General features: G+C 50.0%; 1 protein-coding gene across 1 annotated transcript in view; it reads right to left on the bottom strand.

Annotated features, from left to right (window-relative positions):
• EMC1 (ER membrane protein complex subunit 1) overlaps positions 1-14850 on the bottom strand; it is a 42889-nt gene that overhangs the window by 24327 nt on the left and 3712 nt on the right. Inside the window, exons 2-9 of the mRNA XM_075018180.1 lie at positions 12446-12570; positions 11802-11867; positions 10617-10710; positions 4600-4728; positions 3243-3369; positions 2565-2714; positions 1308-1475; positions 219-290 (exon numbers count right to left, since the gene is read on the bottom strand). Of these exons, the coding sequence (XP_074874281.1) occupies positions 219-290; positions 1308-1475; positions 2565-2714; positions 3243-3369; positions 4600-4728; positions 10617-10710; positions 11802-11867; positions 12446-12570 (931 nt within the window). The remainder of the gene's footprint in view (positions 1-218; positions 291-1307; positions 1476-2564; positions 2715-3242; positions 3370-4599; positions 4729-10616; positions 10711-11801; positions 11868-12445; positions 12571-14850) is intronic.

Raw genomic sequence — 14850 nt, 5'->3', positions numbered from 1 at the left:
AACTTCAATGGAGACTGAATCAGAATTACTGGTCCAGACCTCTTGTGCCCTAAGGTATTTAAGGCAAGGAGGTACATTCACTTTGACAATGGGAGAGCGCTGCTCTTCAGGGGCCCCTCGAAACATTTGAATGGTAGAAAAATGATACAACTAAAAAACCACCACAGATATTTAGAACTAGAAATAACTTTGAAATTTCCCTTGTGTAACTGACTAACCACTTCATTTCTGCAGGTCAGGACAGCTGCGACAGTCTTCTCCCCGGTTGTTGCAAAGTTCACCAAAGCTGCCTGAAAAAGAGAGGAGGGAGGGGAAATAACTCATTCTTGCAGAGGACTTAATTCTCATTTGGTTTAGAACGTTATCCCCTTCTCCAGATGAATACCAACAAGTCAGTTTATTTTCAGCATACTGAACAAGTCTGTCAAACTGAAAGACTCTTAGTTTTGCTGTACAGAACTGAAACAGTATCAGAGGGGCAGCCGTATTAGTCTGTATCCACAAAAATGAGAAGTCCTGTGGCACCTTATAGACTAAGAGAAGCAACGTCTGATACAACCACAGAAGAGAAATCATGCAGGGATCCACTAACCTTTAGCATTTTACCATTGACCAGTCAGAAGCCCAGCAAAATTCAAGGCACTGTCACTGAAATGATCTCACCTATGGTGGTGATTTTGACACTAGCACGCTTGGCCTGGGTCTTCAGCACTGAGGACTAACAGGCTCCCCACCCATGGAAGTGATATCATTCAATACGGAAATTAAACTCAGGAGCAAAAGAAGAAAATGTATCATAAAAGTCAAAGAAAGGAAGAAAAGAACTTAAAATTGGAAAAAGACAGTCTTTTCCACCTCTGATTTCTAGAAATCTATTAGATCACTGAGTCTGTTGGCCCGTCTTTTGTACACAATACTCCACTGAATCTGAAATGGTCAATTTATGTACTTTTGGCTCACTAGAATGACCACCATCCATCTTAAATGCACTAGAACAATTGATTATTGAGTTGCTTTCTAGCACCAAACCATCTCTTGGCTCAGCACAGACCCTGCTTAGTAAACTTACATCTTGATGAGAAGTATCAGAAACTAGAGTCTCCTGAACCGATGTTAAAATAGTATGTAGGTTCAATCTATGGTATATGACGGAAATTGAGGTTTCAGCAGCTTGGTCATAATGCTTAGTGCATACTTTATTCTGATTTTACTGTCAGCAGGAGCCAAATATATCATCAGTCCACTGAATTTCTGCTGTAGTTAATCTCTTGCATTCAGAAATCTACAGCTGTGTTCATTCTGTTTACCTGCTGGAAGTCTCGGACGAGGCTTAGCAGCCCATTTCTGTACTGCAACAGTGTGAAGTGACTTGGAGATAACTGCAGGAAGAACTGAGCCCGTGAAGCACTGGCAGGATTGGGCTGGGTAGGCAATATCCTGGGCTGGAAACTGCCAGCAAATTCTAGGTCAAGAGCCTGAGAAGAGGAACAAGCAAACATGGCAAGATGGGATTACACCATTAGAGTAAAACACATCCCCTTTCCCAACCTTTGTGAAGAGTTAGTTCACAGAATCACAAGGTTGGAAGGGACCTCAGGAGGTCATTTAGTCCAGCCCCCTGCTTCAAGCAGGATCAACCCCCAACTAAGTCATCCCAGCCAGGACTTTGTCAAGCCAGGACTTAAAAAAGCTCAAGGGATCGAGAATCCACCACCTCTCTAGGCAATGCCCAGTGCTTCACCACCCTCCTGCTGAAGTAGTTTTTCCTAATATCTAACAGAATCACAGAGCTGGAAGGTACCTCAGGAGGTCATCTAGTCCAGCCCCCTGCTTCAAGCAGGATCAATCCCTAATAAGTCATCCCAGCCAGGACCTTCTCCAGCCGGGACTTAAAAACCTCAAGGGATAGAGAATCCACCACCTCTCTAGGCAACGCATTCCAATGCTTCACCACCCACCTGGTGAAGTAGTTTTTCCCAATATCTAACCTACAGCTGTCCCTCTTCAACTTCTGACCATTACTCCTTGTTCTGCCATCTGACACCACTGAGAACAGTTTCTCACCCTCCTTTTTAGAGCTCCCCTTCAGGAAGTTGAAGGCTGCTATTAAATCACCTCTAAGTCTTCTCTTCTGTAAACTAAACAAGCCCAAATCCCTCAGCCTATCCTCATAGGTCTTGTGCTCCAGACCCTTAATCATTTTTGTTGCCCTTCGCTGAACCTGCTCCAGTAAATCCACATAGTCTGATTGAATATGAAGGCACAGTGAGGAGGTCTAGGATGACTAAAGGCTGCCACCAAACTATGCAGGCTGGACTAGTTCTCACGATACAATACAAAAACAAGACTTAAAGAAGTGAAATCATCACCACACAAGCGACTATTACATGGAAGCAATATGGTCAACCCCTCTCTACCCCAAATTACTCCCATGTGCTTCCTTCATCCCTCAGTACTTAACTGAGGCTAGTGACTTCAATACCCACTCTACTCCCCACTCTCTTGGGCCTGGGTCAGCAAATGTCATGCCCATTTACATGCAAAGCTGTCTCAGGAGTGCTCACCTGCAGTGGGATTTGCTTCATCTCCTGCTCACTCTCTAGGGATAAAGCATAGAGGGACTGGGTGTCAGAGTCCACACACATCAGCACGGCCTCATCCACCACACAACAGGCACCACTCAGGCTCTTCATCCATGGAGCAGCTACTCTTATCTGCAGGGCAATAAAGGAAGAGAGGCAGCAGCTGGAAAACCCCACCGAGAAATTCTAGAAAGACTTGTGCCTGTTTGCAAAGCCCCTGTATCTTGACTGGTAGTGCATGTGATCAAAGGTTTAACATTACATTTCTCTTCTAATCTTAATGAGACGAATAAAGGCCTGTGAGGAAAGCAGAAGAATCCCATTTATCAATGAACAGTGGATCTTCTCTGTGGAATCCTCATAAAGCAAGATTCTCGTAATCCTAAGTAAACTGCCATTCATTGTCAGATATCCAGCTTGATCTTCACTGGACTATACTGCAAGCCCTGTGTCTAGGAGATGCAGCTATAAAGTCTCCTTCCAGGTTCATGAGCCCTCCCACTGAAGCAGGGTGAGATTTTGATTTATGTTCCAGCAATGAAATTAATTACCCTAGCTATCATACTGAATTTACCCAGGTGGGAACTTTTGAAAAATTGGATCCACGCTAGAGCCAACCTGGTATCAAGCTGACAAGATCACTCAATGCATCGCTTCTACCTGTTTTGTTATTTCACCATCTTCCACGCTGAAGGTTACAATGTTCAAATGACTTCGAGGAGCAACTCCAAGTGCAAGTACAACCCCGGTTCCATAGGAATACACCAGCTGGTACTGAGTAGTCTCACTGTGAGAGAAGAAGCAGAACTTTCTTCAACTGCTGCCTAGATCTAACTGTAAAGCCCCAGGCTCTAGGAGCCTATTCAACATCACCCTGGGTCTCACAAGCAAAGACTGGGTAAACTGTGTGCATCAGCCAGCAGGATAATTTTTGCTCATCAAAGAAATGTTTTAGAGACTTTTCTTCTTCAGCCAATACCTCCTGCAGTTAAACGCACTGACCCTAGAGGTAACACTGAAGAAAACAACCTATTAGATATTTTTTCCATCCTCCTCTTAGTCTTATTAGGCCAGTGCTGGATTGTAGGTGTCTCTAGCAATAGGGCTTCCTCCAGTTCCCTTGGAAGCTTATTGCACAAGCTAACCAGATTCAGCATTAGAAAGTTCCCACCTGCCTCCCCCGCCATCAACTCCACTTCCTTCCTTCAGGTAATACCTCCTAGTTTCATGCTCCCTCTCCAACTGGCCTCCATCACAGGTACATAGTCAGACCTCATTTAATGATTGCTGTTTAGCCGAGTCATACCTATTGGAACAGTTTTAATCTTGCTTCCAAAGTCAATGCCATCAGCCCCTTTAAGAACATTCTTAAGTATTACAAGAGGATTCCCCGACCAAGGTGGGGGCCTGTTTCTTGACTGGAAGCTGCTACAAACACAAGCTGGTTCATTTGGGTTAATGTGATTAGTTTCTGCAGACTGTTAGTCTCCACAAGAAATTGCATCTCCTGATCTATTTTGTTCTACTAATCTATGAGGTCTTGTCTACACATGGACTCACTCAAGAAAAGCTACTGCTCTTTAAATGCACACACTATGTTAATCTGAATTGACTTTAAATTGTAGCTGAGCCCTAAGATACTATATAATTCTGCCATCTCCTGTCCAGGTTAGTGCCATACAATGCATACATCACAATGCTGTTGGCTGGTCTGTGCTTGGCCTACATTAGAAATCAGTAAATACAAATGGATGCGCTCTGTCTTTGAGCACAGGAAAACCTTCTTCCTTCCCCCAACGAAACAAATAGTGCTCATATTTCGCTGTATACTGTGCAGGGCCTGGTCTTGCTCCCAAGGAGTCTATATTTTCATAGAGATGTGTAGGGGATGGCTGCAACCCTCCATGTGATACTAGACACACAACATTTTCAGAAGCAAAAGAGAATAGTGGGGTCCCTTCCCCATGTAAGACAACAGTTCGAGAGTCAGTGATCTACACTCTTTTTGGATTTGTACCTTTCTGGTAAATGCTCCGCCCATTTCTGGTGGCCATTGGAAAGGTAATGAAGAGAAAGGGCAGCCTTCTTCAGGACAGCCAAATATTTCACTGTGTCCTGGAACGCCACCAAGCTAGCCATCTGAAAGCTAAGCACAGGTCAGAGACAGAGGGTGAAAAGATAATACTTAGAGACTTTGCCCAGCTCGTAGAGTCATAACAACATTAGAGTTTGCACATAGGCACATATAAGCCGCGTCTACACGTGCCGACTACTTTGAAGTAGCCGCGCCAACTTCGAAATAGCGCCCGCCACGTCTACACGTGGCGAGTGCTATTTCGAAGTTGACATCGACATAAGGCGGTGAGATGAAGTCGCTATCCCCATCAGGGGATGGGAATAGCGCCCTACTTCGACGTTCAACGTCGAAGTAGGGCATGTGTAGATGATCCCCGTCCCGTAACATCGAAAAAGCGGGGTCCGCCATGGCGGCCATCAGCTGAGGGGTTGAGAGATGCTCTCTCCAGCCCCTGAGCTCTATGGTCGCCACGTGCAGCATCCCCTTAAAGCTCCCCGCCCCCTGCCTTCCTGTGCAGGAAGCTGAGAGCGCGTGCAGGCAGTAGCAGTAACACGCAGCCAGCCTGCACGCCCCTCTGCAGCCCCAAGACACGCCCCCGCTGCGATGGCCGCCTGCCAGCCCCCCAAGCGCCCCCAGGGCACCCCCCCCAAGGGGAGCCAGGGCTCCCAGCCTGGCAGCCAGCCCTGGAAGAGGCAGCGGGGCCGCTCCTGGATGGAGGCCGAGACCCAGGACCTGCTGGGGCTCTGGAGCGAGGAGGAGGTGCTCCAGGTAATGGGGAGCAAGAGGCAGAACGTGGATGCGTTCGCTCGGCTGGCCGAGGGCCTGGCCGCCCGGGGTCACCCTGCCCGCACTCCTGACCACGTCAGGAGTAAGGTTAAGGAGCTGCAGCAGGATTACGCCCGGGCCCGGGATGCAGCCAGCCGATCTGGGGCCACCCCCACCACTTGCCCCTTTTACAGGGAGCTCAGGTCCATCCTGGGCCCCCAGCACACCTCCTCCCCACCGGCCACTCTTGACACATTGGCCGACGAGCCCCAGCAGGCCCCGGAGGCAGAGTCCACCCCAGAGGCAAGCCCCGCACGCCAGGGGCCCCCCACAGGAGCCCACCCCTGGGACACCGGAGGAGGAGCGAGGGGAGTCCTCCTCCAGCGACAGGGGGCTCCAAATAATCCTGCCATCCCGGAGCTCCAGCAGGGCATCCACCCAGAGGGTGTCCCCTGACCATGGGAGCGGACCGTCAGGTATGTATCCCCCCCGGAGTTGAAGGGTGGGGACAACAGACATGACCAGGGCCTTCCACATGCCCAGATGACCATGGCCCCAAGGACAGCAGTGGCATGTCCCTCAGAAGAGTGCATCAGCCCCTGCCCCCCCAGCAGGACAGTGCCATGCCCCATCCCTGGGGATGGGGGGAGTGGAACCTAGGGTCCCCCGGGGGGGGGGGGGGGGACACACCCAGCAGCAGCATCTCCCGGAAACGGGGATGGGGAACCAGCAGCAGAGGGGTGGGGGGACAAGGGCCACGGCTCGGGGGCCACACTAACGGCTGTCTCCACTCTTCTTCCCCCCCGTTCCGCAGCTGCACCATCAGAGGGCCCGGAGAGCGTCGGCGAGGTGTCAGTGGTCCCGGACAGCCCACCGGGGCCATTGCTGCAGGCCAGCCCCTCAGCGGAGCACCAACCAGCCCCAGGGCGGGGCCGACGGTGGACCCAGCACCACCAGAGGACAGCGACGGACCCCCAGCTGCTCGCGACCCTCCGGCGGCAGCTGGAGGTGTCGGAGCAGCGGCTGCAGGTGGACGACCGGCGCCTGCAATTGCAGGAGCGGGTGCTGGCCTGGCGCCAGGAGGCATGGGGAGCCTTTATGCGCACTTTTGAGCGCATAGTGGACTAACTGACCCCCCATGCCACGCCGCCCGCCGCTCTGCCCGCTCCACCCACTGCTCCACCCGCCGTCCCACCGCCATCCGCCACCCCGGGGCCTTCCGCCGAGGGGGACCTGGGGCCTGCTGACACCCGCCGGCCATATCTGCCGGTTCGCCCGGCCCCCAGCCAGCCTCGGCCAGGGCTGGGGCCAAGGCGAGGGTCGCGCCCAACCCCAGGCGCTGGACAGTAGGAGGTGCGGGGCCCAGGACGTGGCCCCCCCACCCTTCCCCTTTTACATATTCCCATTATTTTGTATATAGTTTGTGTTAGACCCCTGTTCTTTTATAATACTTTCCCCCCCATGTAAATAGTTCCCCCTTTGTGTTCCACTATTTATTTTGTGTGTGTGGGTGTGTGTGTGTGTGTGTGTGTATATATATATATTTGTATTAATATTAAGAGAATTCACTGTTTTGTGGTTTCAAAAACAACAGGTCTATTTTTGTTTGCAAGAAAAGTGGGGGGGCTGTGCTCTTGGGTGCTCTGTGGTGTGGGCGTGGGGGCAGGGAGTGTTGTAGAGGATGGGGGGGTGCAGTGGGGGGCCTGCCAGTGTTCACCCCACGGCCTGGTCAAAATGGGCCCGCAGGGCCTCCCGGACCCGGATCCCCTCGGGGTCCACCTGGCAACTGGGGGCAGTGGGTGGCTGCACGTCAGCCCTGCCAGCCTCCACAGCCCAGCCCTGAAAGAATGCCTCACCCTTGCTCTCCACCAGGTTGTGGAGTGCGCTGCACACGCCCACAATCTGGGGGATGTTGGTGGGGCCTGCATCCAGGCGGGTAAGGAGACACCTCCAGCGCCCTTTGAGGCGGCCAAAAGTGCGCTCAACCACCTGGCACGCATGGTTCAGGCGCATGTTGAAGCGCCCCTGGCTGGCTGAGAAATGGCCTGTGTAAGGGTGCATGAGCCAGGGCCAGAGAGGGTACGCCGCGTCTGTGACAACGCAGAGGGGCATGGTGGTGTCCCCCACAGGGATCTCCCGCTGGGGGATGTAAGTCCCTGCCTCCAGCTGGCGGCACAGGCCCGAATTCCTGAACACCCGGGCGTCGTGGGTGCTGCCAGGCCAGCCAACATAAATGTCCAGGAAGCAGCCCCGGCTGTCCACCAAGGCCTGAAGGACCACCGAATGGTAGCCCTTCCTGTTCAGAAAGCGTCCTCCACTGTGCTCTGGAGCTCAGATGGGGATATGGGTCCCATCCAGAGCCCCGAAGCAATTTGGGAAGCCCAGGCTGGCAAACCCCGCGATGGCGGCATCCGGGTCCCCAAGCCGCACGAGCCTGTGGAGGAGCAGGGCGTTGATGGCGCAGACGACCTGCAGGGGAAGGACATGGGAGAGCACCATTGAGGGGTGTGCAGGGTGTGTCTGGCCCTCCCCCCCCAGGGCTCCCTCCCCACCCAGGGCTGCCCTCCACCCCCCGTGGGTCCTCTTACCTCCATGAGGACAGCCCTGACAGTGGCCTTGCCCACGCCAAACTGCTGCCCCACGGATCGGTAGCTGTCCGGAGTGGCCAGCTTCCAGACAGCGATGCCGACCCGTTTCTCAATGCTGAGGGCACGCCGCATGAAGGTGTCCTGGTGCCTCAGTGCAGGGGTGAGCCACTGGCAGAGCTCCAGGAATGTCTGTCAGCTCATGCAAAAGTTCTGGAGCCAGCAGTTGTTGTCCCACTTGCCGAGAACCAGCCGCTCCCACCAGTCGGTGCTCGTGGGGTAGCTCCACAGCCGGCTGCGTGTGCGGCGGGCGGGGAGGGACGGGATGACAGCAGGGTCTGGGGCTGCTTCCTCCTCCCCTGGGGGCAGCTCCTCTTTTTCTGTGACTAGGGCCACGTCTACACGTGCACGCTACTTCGAAGTAGCGGCGCCAACTTCGAAATAGCGCCCGTCACGGCTACACGTGTTGGGAGCTATTTCGAAGTTGAAATCGACGTTAGGCGGCGAGACGTCGAAGTCGCTAACCCCATGAGGGGATGGGAATAGCGCCCTACTTCGAAGTTGAACGTCGAAGTAGGGCACTTGTAGACGATCTGCATCCCGCAACATCAAAATAGCGGGGTCCGCCATGGCGGCCATCAGCTGAGGGGTTGAGAGATGCTCTCTCTCCAGCCCCTGCGGGGCTCTATGGTCACCGTGTGCAGCTGCCCTTAGCCCAGGGCTTCTGGCTGCTGCTGCTGCAGCTGGGAATCCATGCTGCATGCACAGGGTCTGCAACCAGTTGTCAGCTCTGTGGATCTTGTGTTGTTTAGTGCAACTGTGTCTGGGAGGGGCCCTTTAAGGGAGCGAATTGCTGTTGAGTCCGCCCTGTGACCCTGTCTGCAGCTGTTCCTGGCACCCTTATTTCGATGTGTGCTACTCTGGCGTGTAGACGTTCCCTCGCAGCGCCTATTTCAATGTGGTGCTGCCCGACGTCGAAGTTGAACGTCGACGTTGCCAGCCCTGGAGGACGTGTAGACATTATTCATCGCAATAGCCTATTTCGATGTCGCTACATAAGCTACTTTGATGTAGGGTTCACGTGTAGACGTAGCTTAGAAGGTGATCAGTTGCCTCCTGCATGGCATTGAGCAGGGCAAGCACTGCTCCTGCAGGGGCATCTGTGTGGACCTCTGGCTGCTGCTGCTGCTGCTGGGGGTCCATACTGCTTCGCCGAGGTATGCATACCTATGGCTCTGCAGACCGCGTGCTGTGCACACTGAGTATGTCTGGGAGGGGCCCTTCAAGGGAGCAGCTTGCTGTTGCCCCAGAAGTGCTAGTCCGCCCTGTGACCCTGTCTGCAGCTGTTCCTGGCACCCTTATTCCGATGTGGGCCACTTTGGCATGTAGACGCTCCCCTGCAGCGCCTACTTCGATGTGGTGCTGCCCAACATCGACGGCACCAGCCCTGGAAGACATGTAGACACTATTCATCGAAATAAGCTATTTCGATGTAGCATTCACGTGTAGACGTAGCTATAAAAAGCAGCCCATTCCTCCTTCATCCTGGTAGCTAACACAACACACGCATATTTTTCTTACAAATAGCTACCCTTATTTAGATATAGTTAGTATTGTGTGACCAAATCACCGTAACAGTTGGCAGTGACTGGAACTTTAATAGCTGACGTCTGCTGAGAGGGTAAGGATGGGGCTGAAGACCAAACATACCATCAAGCCAAAATTGCATCTCCAGGTCCAGAATGTTACACATTGGCAGGGGAAGTTCATGCTTAACTTCAGTTTTCCACATACAATAAATGTATCAGAGAGGTAGCCATGTTAGTCTGTATCTTCAAAAACAACAAGAAATCCTGTAGCACCTTACAGACTAACAGATATTTTGGAGCATAAGCTTTCATGGGCAAAGATCCACTTCATCAGATGCATGAGACACACAACAAATGAAGATTATGTGCAATACCCTCTCCCCGTAATACTTCACCCTTGCAGAACAGTCATGAAAATGTATCAGCCCGGATACAGCATAGAATCCACTGTTAACTCCAGCACTAAACTATGAGAATTTTGTGAGGTTACCATGCGATATGGCATTGTTCTCCTGGTTTTAAATCACCGCAGAATTCTGCATCTCTAGTCCCACAAGCATTATTTTATGGAACTCATGGTTCATTGGCATTGCCCCGAAAACAGCTACACACAGGGAATGCAAATTCCCCTCTACAAAAAGCACAGAGTATTGAGAGATAACTTTAGCTAGTAAGTGGCCTGCTTCAGTGAACCACAAGACTGTCATAACCAAGACGGTCTCCCTGGCTAGGGCAGTTCTGCTAACTGCGCTTGTATACCTAGAATTTGCAAGGTGGGCTGACTGAACCATAGCAGCGCTTTGATTGGATGCAGAGGGAGCACATGACTTTCACAATGTTGTGCGCAGTCACTTCTCTTCAAGTTCCCTTGCTTTACATGAGTGTTACTTCAGTAATACTACAAGGGAAAAACAACATGAGGGCAAAGCCACCTGAACCTGGCAACCCTGTGAGTGGACAACGGTAACAAAACATTGTCCACCACTGGTATAGAGACAGTCTGGTCAAGACTTCCCACCTTCCAGTGTCCAGAGATGTCTCCCAGTTCAGTCCTCCAATGTTTGTCTCCCAGGAACGCAAAATACGCCCACCGTTGGACAGAGTGATGGCATCTGGCAGGGAGGAGAAAATATTTTTATATTGTCTTCTTTAAGCAATTCATTTCAACCTCCAATTTAACTTGCTCTTCCACTGATATAAATAGAACACTAGAGATATCAATTGCTGCACAGAACACACCTGGTCTGCTTCATAGTCAGGAAGGTCCTTTTATATAATGCACACAGAGGATTTCAGGTTTTTTGGTTCACTTATACTCTTAGCACTAGGAGTCTAGGCTTTCTAATGTTACACACAAACACAAAAGCATTTTGGGCAGCTGTGGTCCTGATACCACCAAATGGTAAATTAAACAGTACATAAGCAAGAAATAATGCTCACGCATCTAGAAAAGGACAGGCCAAGAAGTAAACCAAAATATCTTTAGTACTGCAGCTGGAGTGAAAGTAACTTAAGTTTCTTACAGGTACTGTTGTACCGCATACACCCCTGGGGGTTGAGGGGGTGTGATATGACAGTACCTGTAAATTTAAGTGCGGAGGTGAGGGTGGAAGGAGCAAGGATGCCTTTTCAGAAGACTAGGAGATGGGGGGAGGCCTGCAGCTGCACATACCAGGAGGCTGCTACTCTTCTTCCCCCTCTCTTGACTATCAGGGAGCAAGGGAAAAATAAGCAGCTTGCACAAAGTACTCCTCTGCCCTTCCCCATGGCAGCCAGGAGCAAGAGGAAGGCTCACAAGCTGTGCACTCCCCCACTACCTCCCCCCAATAGTCAGGAGAAGGGGAAGAGCAGCAGACTCTCAGGTACCCGTGGCTGCAGCCCCGTCTGCCCTTCACAAAGGGCACCATGGGACTGGGAGGGTATGTGCTAAGGGATGGAGCAGTCCTGGACAGTCCCCTTCTGCCTGCAGAAGAGCCCCAGAACCTTGGCTGGGGGCAGCTGCAGCTGAGTACCCCAGTCAGCCAACTTCTTCTTGCCAGAGTGCCTCACCAGGGCACACTGGGTTACCTTCACCTCTGACTGAACTTGTGTCCACTACAGGCTCACTATGACTAATAGCTGTAGCAAATTCAGGTCTCTGCCCAAACTTGGCTGGAGTTCTGTAATGGGAATGAATACAGGAAAGCTTAAATGCTTTGCTTACCCTGTCCATGGATCAGCATGGCATCTACTGCTCCTTCAGGAGTTCCCTTGTCCACATGACGCCACACTGAAAGGAATAAGGAGTCAAGTGGGAATGAGATTCTTTCCCCTGGGGTATTTTGAGCTGAAGAAAGGTACCAACTGGCAATGCCACAAATTGACACCCTCCATCTAACCACAGGGCAAGTACACCATAGGCTGTGCCAATGCAAGCTCTCTCAAAACTCCCCTTCCAAAGTGCCTCAACACTTATGCAGAACACTAAGATGAGAGAGGAATTAAGCCTTCATGCCCCTTTCAGTTCTTGGTCACTCTACACTGGTGAAGAACTGTTCTACAAGTAAGAAAGTGAAAACTAGTTGGGCCAGCACAGTATGCAACTGAAAGGAGGAAATGAAGCCAATAAGCCTGAAAATAAAATTTCAATAAAATTGATAAGTGTATTCTTTTAAAATTCCTTGTCACCAGGTAAAAATTCATGTTTTATTAATCAACCCTCAACTCTTAAAATGAGCCTGTGCACCCAAAGTTAGTTCTGTTGTAAACAGGAGTAATTTATAATGGATGCCAGAGTTTAATTCTAGGTCTGCGTATATTAGTTCCAACACAAATAGTAGAACCTGTGTCATAGAACAGTTCACTTACATATTTCTCCATTCCTGGAATTCAAAGCAGCCACCACATTCTTCTCTGTAGCCACAATAAGCTTCTTGGAGCCCTGTGAAGCTTCCAAGGAAGCAAACTTGATTTTTCCCACATACTGTTGTCTCCTAAAGAACAAGAAATTCAGAGGAGGTGTGGGAAAAAAAAACCACTTTCCATTTAACCTACTTAAAAAGGAAAAGGATAATTCAAATTAACATATGCGATCAGAACACAAACTATATGGTGGCACCGATTGCAACTGTTAAGGACTGGCAGAGATTAACCATAACACTAGAAAAACAAATCATTGCCAATGAAAAGAGAAAATAAGTCTCATTAAATAAGAAAGGAATTCTGTGATACTCTGGAGTCTTTCGGAAACTCACATTAAAAAATAAAGTGTTTAATATTGTATATTCATTAACATGAATGTTCTTTTTGTTCTATGGCAGTATAACCAATCTCATTCTTGCATCATCACTAAATACTGTCAGAGAATTATTGTCAATGTAAAGAGCTGCAATGGGCAGCTTCTATTAAGATGGCCCCATCCAAAGAGAAAGTCTTCACAGCTCTTTTGGGGCAATATTCAATTCTTCCCTGAGCTCTCTGCATACTGAGCAGCATTAGTGGATTTCTACCATCTAACCCACAAACATGCAATTGAGAAGAGATATGAAACAAAAGTTTATTAATAAATACCTAGCTTTTATCCAGCACTTTGCATCAGTAGAACTCAAATTACTTTACAAAGAACACAAGCACCATTACTACCCCTTTTACAGACAAGGAAATGGAGGCACAGGACAGAATACTGTCATGGATGGGTATAAACTGTTCAGGAAGGGCAGGCAGAAGAGAAAAGGTGGAGAAGTTGCGCTGTACGTAAGAGAGCTGTATGACTGCTCAATGCTTCAGTATGAAATGAGCAAAAAGCAGTTGAAAGTCTTTTGGTTAAGATTAGAAACAAGAGCAACAAAAGTCATGCCATGGTGGGCATCCGCTACAGACCACCAGACTAGGAAGATGAAGTAGACATGGCTTTCTTCAGACAACTAATGGATGTTTCCAGATCATAGGCAACCCAGGAAGTTTCTGGAGAGTGCTGGGGACAACTTCCTGGTGCAAGTGCTAGAGAAACCAACTAGGGATCATGCTCCCCTTGACCTGCTGGTCACAAAAAAGGAAGAATTGGTAAGGAAAGCAGAAGTAGATAGCAACCTGGGCACCCATTGCCCTGAGATCGTTTGAGTACAGGATCATGACAAAAGGAAGAAAAGAGAGCAGCAGCATATGGACCCTAGACTTCAGAAAAGCAGACTTGTCTACACTAGCTCCCTACTTCGAAGGGAACACGTTAAGTAGGGGGTTGGGAGTTCATTAATGAAGTGCTGCAGTACATATGCAGCACTTCATTAAGCAAATCCCCCCCGCAGCAACTTTCAAGTGACGGCTCGTGTCTAGGCGCGGCTCACCCACTGGTACTTCCAAGTGCCCTGGGCGAGTTCAGGAGAGCTGGCCCAGGGCACTTCAAAGCACTGGTGGGTGAGCCGCGGCTAGACACAAGCCGGCACTTTGAAGTTGCCACCGGAGGTGGGGGGAGTGTTGCTTAATGAAGTGCTGCATATGCACCACAGCACTTCATTAATAAACTCCCAACACCTTACTTACCATGCTCCCTTCGAAGTAAGGAGCTAGTATAGACAAGCCCTCACAGAAATGATGGGCAGGATTCCTTGAGTGGGCTAATATGAGGTGCAAAGGAGTTCAGGAGAGCTGGCTGTATTTTACAGAAACCTTATTGAGGACACAGGAATAAACCATCCCAATGTGTAGAAAGAATAGTAAATATGGCAAGCAACCAGCTTGGCTTAACAAAGAAATCTTTGGTGAGTTTAAACACAAAAAGGACGCTTACAAGAAGTGTGAACCTGGACAGATGACTCGAGAGGAGAACAAAAATATTGCTCAAGCATGCAGGGGCGTAATCAGGAAGACCAAAAGTGCAAACATAGTTGCCAGGGATGTAAAAGATAACTAAAAGGGTTTCTACCAGTAAGTTAACAACAACAAGGTGGTCAGCAAAGTTCTGAGCCCCTTATTGAATAGGGAAGGAGCCCTAATGAAGGGAAACATGAAGGTTGGTAGGGTGTGTTTGGCCTGAGTCTTCACAGACAAGGTCAGCTCCCAGACTGCTAAACTGGTCAGCACAGTATGGGGAGAAGGTGTGCAGCCCACAGTAGTGAAACAACAGGTTGAGGACTATTTAAAAAAGCTGGACATGCACAAGACCATGGGGCTGCATCTAATGCATCTGAGGGTGCTGAGAGAAGTGGCTAATGTTATTGCAAATAACCTAGCCATTATCTCTGAACACTCGTGGCAACTACGGGAGGTCCCAGACT

The sequence above is a fragment of the Carettochelys insculpta genome, chromosome 23 (genome assembly GCF_033958435.1).
Source record: "Carettochelys insculpta isolate YL-2023 chromosome 23, ASM3395843v1, whole genome shotgun sequence".
Taxonomy (NCBI): domain Eukaryota; kingdom Metazoa; phylum Chordata; order Testudines; family Carettochelyidae; genus Carettochelys; species Carettochelys insculpta.
This window is presented reverse-complemented; position numbering and strand designations above follow the sequence as displayed.